This window comes from Anopheles coluzzii, chromosome 3 (genome assembly GCF_943734685.1).
Source record: "Anopheles coluzzii chromosome 3, AcolN3, whole genome shotgun sequence".
Taxonomy (NCBI): Eukaryota; Metazoa; Arthropoda; class Insecta; order Diptera; family Culicidae; genus Anopheles; species Anopheles coluzzii.
Genome location: NC_064671.1, coordinates 41,755,237 through 41,772,499, shown reverse-complemented (window position 1 = coordinate 41,772,499; position 17,263 = coordinate 41,755,237). Strand labels below are relative to the sequence as shown.

At 43.9% G+C, this 17,263-nt stretch overlaps 2 protein-coding genes across 8 annotated transcripts in view; one reads left to right on the top strand and one right to left on the bottom strand.

Moving 5' to 3' along the window:
• The window catches only part of LOC120959551 (angiotensin-converting enzyme), a 73,357-nt gene that overhangs the window by 929 nt on the left and 55,165 nt on the right, over positions 1 to 17,263 (bottom strand). For all 5 annotated transcript variants that reach the window (XM_040383017.2, XM_040383014.2, XM_040383015.2 and 2 more), the window contains exon 10: positions 1,991 to 2,131. In XM_040383017.2, coding sequence (XP_040238951.2) covers positions 1,991 to 2,131 — 141 coding nt within the window. The remainder of the gene's footprint in view (positions 1 to 1,990; positions 2,132 to 17,263) is intronic.
• The window catches only part of LOC120959559 (uncharacterized), a 47,974-nt gene continuing 47,764 nt past the window's right edge, over positions 17,054 to 17,263 (top strand). The window contains exon 1 of one of the 3 annotated variants that reach the window (XM_049609681.1): positions 17,054 to 17,176. In XM_049609681.1, coding sequence (XP_049465638.1) covers positions 17,165 to 17,176 — 12 coding nt within the window. In that variant the 5' untranslated portion in view covers positions 17,054 to 17,164. Of the gene's footprint in view, positions 17,210 to 17,263 lie in introns of all 3 variants that reach the window. The other 2 variants (XM_049609679.1, XM_049609680.1) reach the window with 2 other exon arrangements.

Here is a 17,263-nt window from a genome sequence, read left to right as displayed (position 1 = left end):
GTGATCGGTTAAATTGAAGAAAATGGATTGTGCCAGAGCAGTGTGTGTGGGTTGTAAATTAAATTGGCCACTAGCGTGAAGCAGATCAGTTAGTGCACAAAAGGTGCGCTAAAAGGCATCGCTAATGCAAGGATAAGGAGCGCTCAATCGGTGTTCATTAAGATCTCCCCGTGTTTTGCCCGGTGGCGTTGTTCTTGAAGTGTTTTCTTATTTTCGCAAGTCAGCAGTACTTACGATCATTCTATACCGTGTGCGCAATATCTTATCCCATCTCCCTTTGCAGCACGCGCAACACCTGCAGCGATGCACTCATTGCACCCAAGTGACCGGGAGCAGCGTACTGCAATGACGACGCCGACGACTCGGTCTCGGTACGCATTACGCAACCGTGGTAGCATTCGCCGTGGCTGCTTAGCTTCCCTGCGTTCCCAAGCGGGTGCAAATCAAACGTCAAAAAACCACAATTACCCCGTCCAATGGATCAGCCGCACGGCGCGAAACTGCTTTCGCTTTTCTACGCCAGATGATCCACTTGACGGGAAGAATTATAGTCCAACGCGATGGATGAATGGCCTTCGCAGAAGGAGGCTATTCGTTTAAAACCTGTCACAGATTCTGGAGATACTAGTTGAATATTGTTTATTTTTTAATGTGAAATTCATTTGAAAATGGCTATATATGTGGCAGTATTATTTTAAAATAAAGCAAAAGTCATAATAATATGTAATTATCGATTCAAAATCAATTCCGTGTTCTTCATTGTTGAAGATATTATTACTTACTGGAAAAATTTATGATTAAATTTGAAATCTACTAAAGAGACATGAGAACATATTACAAAAATTGTGTATGTAAAGCCTCCTACAGCGAGACATTTTTGTAAGGATTTTTAAGTTTTTGAAATAAATTTAGAGGAATTGGTAGTGGATGATTAAAAATGATTGATTTGGTCTACAATAAACTCAAACATAGTAACAGTTGATCAGTTTAACATAACAGCGAGAATTTACTTGCACTTTTGGAAGACTTGTTTGGACAGTATATGATGGATTATTGCGAGATCGCAAATTTACTTTGATATATCTTTGATGATTTTGGTGCAAGATTTTTATTTTATATCTTTGATCAATGGGAATTCCAAATAGAAATATTAAATTAAAGTATCGTCATTTAATATAGTGAACATGTAACAAACTCTGCAAAATGTTTGCATTCTAAGCCATGTTGGGGTTTCTAGGAAATCATTCTATATTTCGCTTTTTTTCTATCGGATCATAAAAGAAATCAGATAAAACACTAAATTGTCAGCTACATTTTCAAGACCAAGTTTGGAAATATTTTAAAATGAAGGTATTGATGGCATAATTATTATATCACAAGGCACTTCATTACCAGTTGAGTTACACCTTGATTGAGCTATAATCGATTGGCTTAGTTGTCTTATCGTAGCCATATCTTCGAACAACTTGAATAACGGGCTAAGACCACTTGTACACAACATGATTGGGTACACTTTCCGATGGCGTGACCTTATTATCAGGATCAAGCTCAAAAACGAATTATCTAAAACAAAACCACCCGACGCGCGATGCAGACGACGTTGAACGGGCGTATTGCTGGATAAACTGTCAAATGACGGTAACCAGTTTTTTGTGTGTAGTTTTTCGGTCAGTTGATGTAACGGAGTACGAAGATATAGTTCACTCTGAACTTCACTACAGGATGAAAGATTGATGTAATAAGTGAAGCGAAGCATTAGCTGACTCGTTAACCCAGACGCGTGTCTGTTTTCCCTCGCAGTATCACCCAAACATTACACCGCCCAATCATTAACTGGAGTGACATTTTGGGAGCCCTTTCTTTCTGACGCAATGATGTCTGTTGGTTGAACCAAAAACTGAACCGATCGAACATTTAATCTTAATTCTCTTTGGTACGATGACCACCAAGCGCTTTATGCGGGGAAAAAGTACGAAAGATTGCAACTCACTTGAGAATGTTACCGGCTGCCGGTTGGCGGTAGATGTCACACTTATGCAACGGTTTGCTGGGATCCTGCGGTACGTACTGACCCGAGGCGGTGCACAGGGCGCGATAGATCTGGAACTGTAGCACGTTGGAGAAAAAGTATCTGGAAAGAGGGAAAAAAACGGGAATGAAAAGCCAATAATTAACCATGTTACAAGCAGCAAAAATCGAAAACATAATCCCCCTTCAAACAGCATATGAAACCGTAAACAAAACGGATTGCATTCGTTGTCATCGATCGTGACCGGTTGATAAGCGGCTCAACGAGAAACATTTTGAGCTTTGTCTATTTTTCGCCCCAATTTTGTTATGCCCCTTTGATCATCCACGATCGAGTGGTAGCTGAATAGGAGCCTAGCAAGATGAATAGCATCGCAGTGGCCGAACCCACCGCGACACATAAGGCAAATAATGATCCGCCCAAAACCACAACCATTCACCTTACCCGTACCTCTAGAAGGAGGTTTCGGTAGTTGCACAATGTGGCATGCAACTCTGCCGGGGGCCAAGAGCTCAGGAGAGTGCATCGAAAGGCGCCATGTAGGGTGCCCCCACAACTCATTGTGCTCAGGTGGATTGTGTTCGAGAGGCCTTCTCTTAAGATCGCTGACATGTTTTCATGCTACGTTCGCTTGTTTTTGGTTTGGTTTGGTGTGCTTAAAAACAACGCGTGTACGGTTTCCCGACATCATCGAGATCAAGACAAATAGGGCTGCATACGTGCGTTTTTGGAACGGCCTACATTTAGGGCCTGGTTGAAACTGAAACGATCGCATTCGAATTGGGTACGGGTGTCAAAAGCCAGAGCAGAGTAAATAGTTTAATTGCCATGAGAGTAAGTGATAATTTCGCTTGTTGGTAGGCTAAGTGTTTGGAGTTCACAGTAATGGAACCATTTATTTGGGAGGACTGAAAGGTTTGGTAATTAAATTTTGACGCGAGTTCGTTGCGTTAGCCGTGGTTCAGCTCTTGCGATACGTCCAAATCACGCTGGCTCTATTCGCGGGTTGGCCAACACAACGTGCTTCAGTTGATCTGATCGATTAGTGATGATTGATTACATTTCACCACACATTCGTACGGTACCTTGAACTGTGACTTAATGAACCCTTTCCGTTCCGTGGGGTGCTAAGGTCCTTTCATCGCCCACGGTCGTGGGCTTTTGCTGATTGATAATTCTGATCAATCAATTTAGCAACTCACTACGGGAGCGGACACAGGGGTGAATAGGGTTGATTGATAGATGCCGGTAGAGTAGCTGCATAAGCCCGGTAGCAGCTACAATTCCCCCCGCCTGAGTGATCTCAATCTATCGTTGAAGTGGAACAATTTCTAACCCAACATCTTTTCCTCGAACCAAGGCTTTTCACCGGGCAAACGGTTTTATGTGGGATTATTTTCTCGTACGAGTTTAGCGCACCCGATCATGATGCTTATCCCAGGGCGAAAGGTAAGCGATAGAATGCGGTGAAATAATAACAGCCATTGCGGATAGTTCACTTTTACATAATAAATACCCGGCCAGTGCTTCGCTACCAACTGCCGCCTGGCCTGTCCTGTGCGATAGCAATCAAGGGATCGTTGATCATGAGCATAATTTTATGCACGCCAAAGAAACGGCAGGAAAGCGCGTCGGTGGAGGCTAGTCTGCGCCTGAATGCATGGCTCTATGAATACACGGACCTAAAGAGAATGATTAAATCGCACCCGTTTACGCGACGAGCTGTACTTATCTTGACGGACAATAAATGAGGTTTAATCTTTCGCTTTCCTTCACGAAAGCGGGAGAAGCGGGAAAGTGATCGTGATCTCATCGGCTGTTGCTGTTTAAGGTTTATTTTTTCTCGCGAATCGAATGGGACAACACCTTGCAAGTTGTTTCGCAAATCGCATCACCCGAAAATTTTCTCATTTTGCAGCATTTTAATTTGCTCCTAATCCGGGCCCGATCATGCTGGTGTGCGCATGGGTAGAAAAAAGTAAATAAAAAGGTCAACTAATGATCGTAAGCCGGCTCGGCACGACGGGAGACTTCAGCTGGCGGGCTCGCACCATTTCGATGAGGTGAGCATCGTGCATCGCCTCGTAACCTTGAGTGTTTCGATTCGCAAATGTGACGAAGAAAGAAATGTCATAAGCGGACACGATGCATCCCTTCGCTCGTGATGTTGCTGTTCATTGGATTGGTGCGAATTGGTGTCATCAGCATTGGTCGCTTATTATTGAGTGTTTGAAAATGACTGTTGGATTGAAGGATTGAAAGGCGAGGATCTTTTTTTTTTGACGTGCACAATTTATCTGCGCATAATGACAAAATTACTCCGAGTATAATGTAAACCTCTTTATGCAATTTCACAAAATCATCTTAAATCGAAGGAAATTATAAAAAGATTTATACTCTGCACATTTTTAGCCTATTCTCGAAGGCGTTTGATTTTAAACGGCTATTCAAACATTAAAATAGGCGCCAATTGCTTGACTGAATAATGCTGTCACCTAGCTTGATGTGCAGTAAATGGCTCAGTACTCTAAATACCAAGGCCACAAATGACAGTTCAATTCATATCCACTCCTTTGATTGCTATGAAATAGTGTTATCAAATCAGTTCATCTTGCAATAAAGGAAGCATCCAAAATGTCGAACCCAACAATCCCACATCAAGCCTTATATTCAATAGCTATTACTATTGTAAGCATTGAATTGAATGAAAAGCAAGCACTAAAATTACCATTCAATTTGTGTTACGCTCCTATCAACAAAATATCATGCCCGCCGTGGTAAACGCAAAGATTGCAAAAAAATAAATATGTCTCAACCGGTGCCGCAAAAAAACTGATTGATTTGACAGTGACATTTGCCGTAATTGCTTCCACTATGCCGGTTATGTGTACTGTCCCCTTAGAACTGTCGTCCGGCTGACATGAAAGCGATTGCATGTTGTAAGACCAAGAGCTACGCCGTGCAGTTGCAGCTTAAACCCATTTCGCCGTGCTGACGGATTTGTCATGAAGATTTTCGTTTTCGGACGAGTGCGTGTGGTTTTGTGATGCAAAATATAAAAACAGACAGTGACAACACGGTATGCTGAACCGATCATCATCATCGCTTCAATGGTTAATTAACCAGTGCATCAAACTATGGTCCGAATTTACGTAACACGTTGCTTACCCTTTGCGCCGTCTCGTTTTGCGGTTGCGGTACAAAACCGAAATAAAGGATCCTCTACGGTAGCTGCTTTTTGTTGTGTTCGGTTTCGATTTGTCATCGCTTCTTCGGTTGACCCACATCACCATGCCGGCTTTGTGTCCGGCTCGCACGGTCCGAAAAAAACCGTCCCTCCGTTGCCCTTCATTTATGCACTGCACACCTGCCGAGGGCTTTTTGGCGAAACGCGCGCGCGCAATATGACGTGCTGTTTGTCGCGCATACTCGTCTGCTTGAGCGTGTGTTTTTTTTTATTTCATTTTCGTAAGGAAAGGCCTTCCTTTTTGTGCGATCTTCATGCGTCAAGTGTCCGGTGAGAGCCAAAAAAAACAGCATACCGATGAGGTAAGGGGAACACTGTGCCAGCCAGTTCAAGGTCGTTTCCCTATTGACTTGGTGGCCTGATTTTAGTCGCGCTTCCAACCGTCCCACATTTGCTGCATTATGCTGGTTGCCGCGTCCCGCTCCTCCGCTTTGCATGGGCTTTCACTTTGTAACGCGGTTGATCGTGCTTTTCCGCTCACCGATGGAATTACCGGTGTCCGGTGTGAGTACGATTGCTTCATCGTAGCGGGCCAATCCGTAAGAGAGTCGATCCAATCGATCGATTGGCGTCTAGGCATGACCTCTAGCTGAGGAGGCCTCTTTTTCTGGTTCCTCAGAGCGTCACTGTCATGATTCCGTGACCGTTCCGCTTTTAGTCTACCGCCGTGCAATTGCGATGGTTGAAGCATTCACAAAAAGAGGTTTCAAAATTCACCAAAAGCAGCGTGATCAACGAGAGCATCTTGCACAGGATCGCATGAATACCATTTGGATGATAGTAATTGTCTGATCATAAATTTTCAGAAAAGTTTAATTTTAATGTGAGTAGAACAGCCTTTGTTGTTGATAGGTAACGAAGATCTTGAGCTTATACGATCAATCAATCGTTTGTGCAGTGATTATGAGCGAGCTCAGTCATGAAATGGCAAGGTAAATATGATTATAATGTGTGATGCATTTTATAAATGCGAATAAATTTTGATAAAAAATAGTATTGCTAAAATATACTAATAATTTTTCAATTCGTTATTGAATTGGTTTTTGAAGTATATTCAAAAAATGAGTACTCTTTGCAAATGTCAAAAACATTTTTTTTAATTAAAAAAAATTGATTCAAGACAACAATGCTCTAGAACGATGCTTGGGCAAAAAAGTTTTTAAATATATTAAATGCTTTATACAGTAAAACCCTAGTAAAATAATAATATTTGTTTAATTTTCTTGTCTGCTGGTTACTTTTTCGGACTCAGAAATAACAATAAATTAAAAACAAATGACATCATTAAAAAATATTTCATTTATCTTTAAAGGATCTTGAAATACCTTAAAGGTGAAATACCTTTCGTACCCAGAACAAATCATTATACGTAGATGTGTCATTAGGTATTTGAGTAACTGTACAAAACAAGTTGCTTTCATAAAGTAAAGAAAAAAATGTTGCTATGAAATCTCTTCTGAAAAAAACACTTTTAAATGTCCTGTATACTTTCACACCACCTTCCCAAGCGTATCGTGAGGATACACTTAGACACGGGCACCTTGAATTAATGTAGTAATGCACTTGCGCTGCAATCCATTCCATTCCAGATTGACCAATGGAGGTATCGCTGTTTACCTTTTTTCTGGTCCATTCCCTTTTCTTGTAGTGATTAGCTTAGCCAGTGAGTGGTCATGCAAATGTTCATCCATAAACTTGAAACTATGTTAAGAAGTGCTCAGAGGACCTTGTGACGAAGCAGTTGGTTGCTGCAATCAATTGCATGGTCAGCACTATGAAAAAAACCCTTATGCTCGTTGTGCAAACGAACAATACTTCAATCCGTTGTGTACAATGCACTGCGGGACAGGATCATCTAAAGCTAATAACATTGCAAAAGAAAATTCGCTACTTAATCTTCTCCCAACTCAACCACACGTTTACCGCTCTGTGTAAAATTAATTGGCCTCGTTTGTGGTGCCCTTAAAACTGTTGCTCCCGCCTGGGCTCGTTCACCATTCCCGAATGGCAGTTGATGAAATCGTTTGATGTATGCTACCATTCCGTGGTATGATTTATGCCTGTTAATAAACAAGCGATCCTTAATCATATCACACCTTCACTACCCGTTCGCAATATCTCGCAACTCATAAATGCTCTTGTGCCCGAAAGCCGGCCTCAGAGTGAGATTGAATATTGACGATCAATTTATTACACCAGGCGCCACCCAGGGCAACGATTATCGCGAAGGGTCTCTCGTTGCCTCCAGAGTGGCTAAAGCAATCGCATAATTGTTGCTTCGTGCCACCGCTGTCGACCACAGAAGCAGCGGCGCTTTACAATGGGAGGTTCGTCGCTTATGGGTTACCTTCACGAAATCTTTTGATTTATTGTTTATTTGCTCGGCGCTTGGGGTTTTCAGCAAGGTGCTTATATCGATAGGGTGATCAATGGGAATTGTAAACCATTCAACAAAAAAAAAAAACAAAGATGATAAAATAGAGCAAAGGTAAATAGTAACCCGTCTGTGGCTCAGTAAACCAGGACACAAAGAGTTGCTTGCTGGCTGAATCGGCTGAAATTCGGCGAAGGTGGTACCGTTCTCCTCTTTCTTCACTCCTTCATCTTTCATTCAGTGTCGTTCTACCATTCTGCAAGCAGCTACAAATCGCACGCTTGCGAAAATGTGCTTCCCCACACCATTACTGCTGCACTCTACGCGAACGATCTTTGTGCTGCGCAGCCTCCAACCACGCACCGTTCAGAGACTGTTTTCGCGTACACTCGCATGTCATTAGTGCGCTAAACTTGAGCGCATTTTAAATGGCCGGTACGTTCGCTCAAGGAAATGACCCTAGCGAGTTGCCGATAGAAAGAAATGTAAGGAAGCGTAAAAGCAAAACGTGTTCATACACACACACACACAGCTATACGAAAGAACGCGAGAAGCCTCGGTTGGTATGCTGTGGTGCCGAACGCTTGTGTCCTAAATGGGTTCTGTCAGCTAGTGGCGCAAAAACGGCTCCCTACATCTACACGTGCGCGTGCCTGCACAGGTCGGACAAGCGGCAAGCGTCGGTCGGTAATTAAATCTCTCATCGTGCGATCAACGTACGCTCTACAGGGGTAGTTTTGTGTTTCGTTCGTTTTTTTTTTTGCTATTTTACTTCGTCTCCAAATGGTACACTTTTTCCCTCGTCTGCAGGATGCAAGATGTGTTGGGGGCCTGCAATGTACCCCCGACAGCAATAAACGTCACATATTTGCACACGAGATGCGAGAACGGCAGGGGGTTGACAATGTCGTTAAATTTCCTCTGGCGAGGGCCTCTTGAGACACGAGCTGCACGAGAAGAAGAATGTACGGTTCGGTGCGGTTCAAGTACGTTCGATGATCGACATATCTTTCGAACGGGCAAAGGTAGACTACAGTTGAAACATCCGCGTATTCCAACGGTGGACAAATATTGCCAGCAGCACATGCGTAGGCATAAGAAATGAAGCAAGAAGGGCTGCCAATTTTCAACTGCAAAGAACACACAGTACCAGCCGTCGTTGGCGGATTCTTGCTAGCGACGGGTGACAGCGACCGATCGGCCATCGATCAGACGTGCTCGCGTTCCGGCGGGTGTCGCAGATGCTTGTACACGGCTACCGTGGTGCGACGCATTGGTATCAATCATATTTTATGTGCTCTCTTGAGCGGGTAATTATTAGGAATGCAAACACGCTCGCTGAATGGTTTGCGGTCTGCGGTCGACCGTAGGTGGTAGTGTAATTGAAATGAGTTCTTTCATCGGTCAGTGATGGTTCACTGTTCGGTGGGAAGAATCTTGCAAGATCGGCCCGTTCATGCTGCTCATGTCGATTGAGACACTAACCGTTCAATGCAATGTTTATGCCCACCGGTAAGAAGGCTTCCTTTCTCCTGCTTTGAATTTAAAAACAACTTCAACATAATTAGGTAATGTGTTACCATTTTTTTTGCGACATTACGCAATAAACATTAGCGTAACGTTTCAAACTGCACTAAATACTGTTTTGGAAGGTAATGTGGTTACAAAAAATATGTAAAAACATTTCAGGAGAGTGCCAATGGCAAAATGCTACTCTGCTTTTGATGTTGATCCAAAAACGCTTGTTTTCGAGAATAAACAGCGAGCAGCAAAAAAAGTAACTTTAAATTCAGCTGGCTAACTAAAGAAAAACGACTAATCTTCACTGACCCTTGCATTCAGCGCTACCGTACATTGCTAAAATGTGTGCCCAAGGCTACCACGAAGATCATGACAACCTGAAAAAATGGTCTGCCCAATGCTACAATGGTTTTGCTGAACGCTGTACACAGCTTCCTACCTGCCGCTGGTCCACTGGCTGCAATTTGTTGATGTTTTTGTATCACAACATTTCGTAAAGCATGGAAACAAGTTTTCGTCATACACATTTACCCTCAGTGGGCTGCAGACGGTGCAACTGACGGGTGGTTCACGCTATTTGATGCAAGCTGCTAAGAATACAAGCAAACCAGTAGCATCATCTTGTGCCGCGAATTTTCTTTTCCATCACCATCGTCGATGGCCGTGATGCTGCGATGCAATATAGTGTTGGTGTCGTTTTTATGAGTAACATGAAGCCAAACTCGTGCTACAGCACGATCTTAACTAAAATCGTACTGCTGGAGCTGTTCAAGTCTCTTCTGGGATAGAAGTTTTGCATGATTTTCCCACCTACCGGTTTGCCTGCAGCAGGTTCCCGTTGTGCTACTGTCCAATGTTGGAGCAAGATCTACGCTGCAACGCGTAAGACATCATTTTATGCTTTCTATCACCACCCGGGCAGCTGGCCCAGGCTCCAGAGGAACACCGGAGCCTTTGGCCAAAGGGGACTAGCTACAGCTCCATTATGCAACAGACTTTTGGGTTGGTTCGATGAGATGAGGAACGCTCCATATCTGGTTCGCTAAACGTTCATTATTAAACAAAACGCCCTACCTTCCCGACGGCGCATATCTGGTCTATGTTGGTTTACGTTATTGCTGCCACATGCAAGAATGCAGAAAACCTCTATCACTTTGTATCAAGTTAGCTGCACATTTTCAGCTGTTTCTTTACCGTACCGAGTTTGGTGCAAAAACCGTACGAAACTACAACGGTCTTTTTATTGGAACAATCGATTGTTTGTCGTTTCGGGACGTTTTTCAACAGTAAAAAGCCTTTCCTGGTAGGTGAGCGAAATCTATTTAGCAATGGCCCACCCTATCATAAGCCATCGAATCTTATAGGCATGGTGTAATACTGCGCATTGTGACACCAGTAAGGCTCCCTTTGTACTTCAAGGAAACGGTAAAACTGTCCAGATGTATGATTTCCACTGATGTCTGGGCTTGCAGCAATACATTAGCCGTCCTTACCGGCTAGTGGACAATCGAGAGTTTTGATTTTATTCCACCCGCATCTGGACCTCAGGACAGGGCGAAAGAACAGACCGCCTGCAGTCCGGGTTCCTTTCCCATACCTTCCCCCATCGATGATTCCGTGTTCGAAATTCGCTGGCGTTTTGTCAACGAATAAATAATCCTTGTGCAAATTCCCCACACTCGGTCCGCCGTGGACTCGTGAATGTTGAAGAAAACTGTGTCATTCCGGTTATGCAATTCGTGGACATGTGAGTGTGTGTGTGTGTGTGTGCGTGCGAGTGTATTTGAGTGTCCGCGCCAGCCTTGCCCACGTCGTAAATTGATATTGTGCGAGATTTATTGCACTTCCGTGGATGTTTTTATCGCATTACAGTACATGATTGGCAAAATAAACGAAGCAGAAGGAGGTGGGATGGGTGATGAGAGATTTCAATGTTGAATGCTTTTTATCAAGACTCTTAATGTGTTGTAGTGAGCATATACTCAAATAGAATTTTGTAAAAAATAAACAAACAAATAAAATTCATTAAAATATACCAAAGAAATAAAATAAAATGTTGACTTCAACAACGTGCGTCAGATTTGTTGCCTTCAGTTCAACCGCTTCCCAAACGGAAAGCCGACGTCAATTCATCGACCGAGAGATGCATAAATAATCAATCATGTGCGTGACCTGGATGGAATACTAAACCTATGCACGCATATATGTACGCTTGTTTTGTGTTTTACCCGTTTTATACACACTCTCTCTCTCTCTCTCTCTCTCTTTCTTTCCCGTTCTCTTCACGTTTGACCTAGTGAAGTGAAGCACCATACCGGGCAGGTGAATTCGGCAACCGACTGCGGTTTGCTGAAAGGAAGTCGACATTCTCGGAAGGCGTTGGACACATTCCACCATCCCGCCAGTGGTAAATCCCACCGGGAAGGTGAGGAAGGAATCGCTCTTCACCTGAACCAGCAGCAGCAGCAGAGGGTTCGTCGTCTGCGTGGTGGTGAAATCTTTCGCCTTTGAAACTTGATTATAATTTACTTTACCGCGAAACCGTACCGATTCCGCCAAGTCGCGGGTGCCCCCGTCGCCCGCGTTTGCAGATGATGCAATGTGCATCGCTACGATGACAGTACGGTAGTATAATATCGTACTCAATGTGGTACGCCGAGCATGTGTGTGTGTGTGTGTGTTTGGTGCACATCGCTGACTGCCTTATGTTGACATGAAAGAGCCGAGGAGCGACATGGAGGACCGTTTTTTTTTTGCTTTTCGGGACAAGCAATAGCAAACAGTTCGATTGAGTGCATCGGATAAATGCAGAGTCGGGTTCGGTGGAGGACTGCAATTTATTTCGTCAACCACAGCTCGAATCGTACCCATTGCGCTCCGACCCTCAGGGCTGGGGAGAACATAACGTTGCACCAGAGGGCAAAGAACTCAAACTATTTTTTTTCCATTATTTTAATGCGTTTTGAAAACATTTAGAAACAATGTTTAAATTCATGCGTTTTTTTTTTTGATAGAAACAGTTTTACAGCTTGTAAAATATTTCTCAAAACATTCCACCTCTTCTAAAACCGGGAAAGTTTACCTACCGAAACCACCGTTTTGCTTCTTCAGATCCGCGATGAACCCAACGGTGGTTCACCCAGATGACCTATGGTAAGGTAAATTAAGCAATAGATAATTAGCAACAAACTAGCAACAGACTCATCTGAACCCAAGATCTCACATTTGCATTTTACGTCTCGTTCGTTATTTGGGCTTCCCTGTCACAATCTCACCGAAAGCATATTATTATGTACAAAGCGTTTTCGATGAACCCAACGATAGGGCAGTGGAGGCGTAAAACGAACAAAAAATAACACCAGCAGCATAAGATCGATGGAACAAATAATTCGCTGTGCTGTAAAATACGAGCATATGTATAGCGAGATGTGTTCTTCGTGTGAGATTCTCGCCATTTCGTTTGTTCATTCCTGCATACATTGAAGATGGCTTCTACGAAGAAGGGGTATCGGATTGAATCATCTTCTGTGCCATCTTCTTCTGGCAGTAACTGTGTTGAATCTGGGTTTTCACGTTCCAAGTGAGTGTATCGCACTCCATGGGGTGAATCTCGCACTCAAACGTTCAACATCTTTAACAAGATGTTTGATGATGAATGAACTCATCATTGATAGTAAATTGTTTGCTGTCTGTTTAAAGTAAAGTAGTTTGTTTGAAGTATATTTAAGAATGGAATAAAGGTATTTTTTTGTTTTTTTGTAAAAGCTTTTAATGCTTGGGTAACAAAATTACGTATCTTATTTTATCATTACACATCTCCAATCAGGAAATTGAAGAGTTCAAACTGCTTAGCATGTCTTTTCCCATGTCTATTTGTGTTGTAGATATTATTTCCATATTAATTACATTTTTGACGGGGTTTCTCCCCAAAAACCCACTACAATGTTCTCCCTCACCATTTTGCAACTTTATCTATTTCGCCTGGGAGTCGTAAAAGTAGCAACTTTAACTTTTGACACACGGCATAGCATATTACATTGAGCCTCACTGTTTCGCTCGCGTACAATTCCAGCCATACAGTACGCTCACCTACACCTGCGAGGCGGCATCGTTTGTTGATGCATCCAAAAAACCATGCAGACATACTCGCACACACACACTCGCACACATTGCATGTCAAGCCCGCTCCGTACGTAGTGCGTGAGTAGAATGGATGAGAAAACCGGTGCACTACCCTCAATCGCCGCATAATACACTTACGCATATGTTTTATCTTCGCGCATCGGAAGATGCCGTGACATAAATGGCAACAAAAAGCGAGAAAGAACGATAATGTATTGCGATCGGAAAACGAGTGCTGTCATTTTCGATTACGCTTTCGTTCAACCGGGCGGATGACGCTTGTTTGTTTAGCGAGTAGCTGTCCGGCTGACATCATCGCAACCGGCTTGAGCAATGCATCAATTGTGGAACCACTTGGGACATGTGCGAAAGTGAACTGATAATATGGCAAACGATGCGTGGTCGTGAAGTGGTGTCTTGTTGAGACAAGTTGCACTGTGCCGAGACGGTCAGTAATCAAATCGTAAATTTAAGAACATCCAACTACAGCGACGACGTTTGAATGATTTGTTAGTTTAGCGATTGCATGAGAGAAAAATTTCGATTAAGATGATGGATAACCTAATTGAGTAATTTATTCATAGGATTTTAACTTTCAATTTATTGAATAATTTATTAATTGGTAATATATTCATGTTAAATTATTTCCACATTAATTTGCCAATGCAATCGATCATGCGCGATAGCACGTAACCTTTCGGAAATCATGTACTAATTTGTAGTGGACAAAACAACACACCAATCTCTTCCTTACCACGCCTTACGTGGTGTAATGTTGACACGAAAACACGACCATATGGTACAGATTTCTTACCGTTGTACAGAAGCTGTTCTTTTTTTCCTTCACTTTGACCAACTTCACGATTTCGGGCTTCTGTGTTTACATGCGACACCACCGTCCCCGGCTCATGAGTCATGAAGACAACAAAAGACAATTATCTCACCATTTAATTTATACCAACAACACCTTACGTTTCGCTTTCGTCCATGTGCATGCATTTAGCGTTGGCTAAAGCACGCTGAAGCCATGATCTGATTCCGGAGCAGAGATAACGATGCCGACCTCGGCGACACACGTTTGCTGAAACCATTTGCTAACCGAAGTAGCAACGCGGAGAACTTCTCACAGTACACTTTGGCTGGCGTCTCTCTTGGCACCACCGCTGGCAGTCGTGAAAAGCAGGGCAAAAGAACGAAGCCCAGTTTCAAGCGGTTCTGTTGGGATCGCAAATCATGTGAAGCATGCATACCGTCGCGATCATACCCTAGCATTATCAGCAGTAAGGCAGTATGGAAATGCACGAGAACCTTTTGCCTGGATAAACAAACGGGTGCACGATCGTTCGACGGTTGAGTAACGATCGTTAGGGCGTTCTGAGTTTTTGCAGCCAAAAAATTCAACAACCTGACCCGTACCGACCCGCATGATTTTTCGATACCGTATTTCAATTCGCCGGCAAAGGTCGCTTTACCATACACGGTGACCGACTTCTCAGAGCATAGATCTCGTCGTTATGTTGCACAGAAATCATGCCATACGATGTTCTCCCACCCCATACGCGATTTGTTCAGCGTAAACAAACAACGCAAATATTGCCATTGCGCACGGCCACCAGCGACCGCTTTGATGCGGAATTGCGTGATCGCTCGGAACAATTCACTCGCTGGCGGCACGTGGTTAATTAATTTATGAATGGTCATTGGGGGGCAGTTTCAGATTATGATGCACGGTGCACGGAGAGGCAGCGAATGTGGTGCCTCCTCCATCAAATCATATCGCAATCGTGCTCTTAATCTTGAGCTAATTATGTGCGCTCGAGTGCTCGGATGAGGTGCATCACATTGTCACGAGCGCCTCCCGCTGCCGTCAGTCGATCAAAGCCGGTTCAAGGCTGAGAAATTGGACTTCGGGCCGACCATCTCCGGGCACGATGCTTGATTTATGCTGGGCAGTGAGTGAACCATTTTCACGCCTGTCATGCAAGCGTGGGTTCAGACAGCGATTTTGGGGCCGGGTGGGCCAAAGATTGTTTGTCACGCCGTTTTGATGCACCAGAGCATGCGCGAGGTGACAGCAAGGGCACGGTTTAGCTTAGCGATGACCTTGTAAGATCATTGCTCGTTGGATGGGAAAATAAGATGAGCAGAGAATAATAAAAAAAACTATACCACTCAAAAGCTTATTGAATGTTGATTTAACAGCAAGATCAGTTGATCCAGAGGCAACAGCGAGGGAAATTTAACTGAAATTTGTTAGCACTCAGAAATTGTCATTGTAACTGGCACGATGATCTATTGTTTTCTTTGATCTTCTGAACACTAGTTAGGAGCCTCTTGTTCGAGTTTCTCCAACCACAGTTGACACTGACACTGATGAGATTTAAATACTTTCAACTCCTTGCTAAGGCCAGACCAATTTGGAGTAAAACCCAATGTGCACAAATAGGTAAACTATGCGGTGGAATTCTTTCTGGCTCATTTACGTACACCGTGGCGGAGGACAAGACCTTCCGAAAAATATGCACCATCACAAAGTGTCATCTGTCAACGCAACTAATTGCATGTCACCCGGCAACATCCTTCGTGATGTACAGTTGATACAAATTGCTTGACAAGCAGACCTCATGTAATTACCTCATGTTGATTTTTGGCAAAGCTCGAAACACCAGTGAATTACTACCGAGTATTAAGCCTGCTACGCGATTAATTCATTGCTCTTGCTTGAATTATGGAATCTGACACATCGAAACACAATCATAATCATGATCACACGCCGGAAACATGATCGGAAACACAGGCCCTTGCTCACTCGCGTAAACAAACCCGATTTTGTGCAATCTTTTGTGCGGAAATGAACTTCCTCACAAGACGGTAATGAAGAAACAAAAACCCCGCACTTGCAACACTGGTGGCTTGATCGCACACGAAAAGCGAGCGATCGAGACCCTTTCAGGACCAGTTCTGCACACAACGGCGTCCAATTAACTAAGTCAACGTTGCGCCGGCAGGCAGAATGTGTTTCGCACTATTGTGTGCACTATTGGTTCAAGGTTTGCTCTCATGCAAAACAGCAACAATCGCTCCCCAAAACGGCTCGGCTGGGAGATGAGTGTGCAACAACAAAACAGCGTGGAAAAGTTGATCGGGGAGTGGAAAAGTAGACAAAGCTTGCATTGGCCATTTCCGGGAACTGGGGCTCAAGAAACGCCTAGAATGTAAAGAATTAAGTCATTAGAGCAAAGATAGTCCAGTTCCCTTCTACTGCCAGCGGTCTCCGGAACCAGACAATGTCACACCAGGGCGGAAATCGGGTGGGGTTAGTTCGCGAAAGGAACCGGGTCACGTTTTCCATCTCCCTTCGGAACGTCATCGCTACCACCATAGTCAAGAGCGTGCGTGTGTGGGGATCTTGAGCACTCATTTTCGACCGATCCAGAGCGACTGCCTGTCAGGTAACTCAACCGTCTACTCAGTGTGGGTTCATTCGTGTAGCTCACGTTTGCCGCCAGCTGCTCACCGTCTACATGGTTTTGGCGGGTTCGACCTACCCCAAGCCTACCGACGTCCGGGGTATATGAATGGGGCACTCGCGGCCCGCATTCACGCACCGCGAATGAGTGGTTTCGATTTCAGCTCGTGGTGGCCGAACGCGCCCCGGCCACAAGCGGGCGCTTTCGGTTTCAATTTGGCGGGGGGCACGCGCACCACAATGGCGGGGGGTGCGCACAAACACAGAATCGGATGAAAGTGAATTTCGTCGTTTTAAGTAGTATAAAAGCGGCGACTTAGCACAAATCAGCATCCAGTTCAGTGTCTGGAACCGCACAGTTGCGCATCGTGGTTTCGCTAACCAGTTCGTCGTTGAGTCGCAATGAAGTTTTTTGTGAGTACAGAAACGGTGAACCAAGTGTCGTTGGTGGGTTGTGAGGGTTTTTCGGGGTGGTTTCGATGTTCTTGAAGTGCAAAGTTC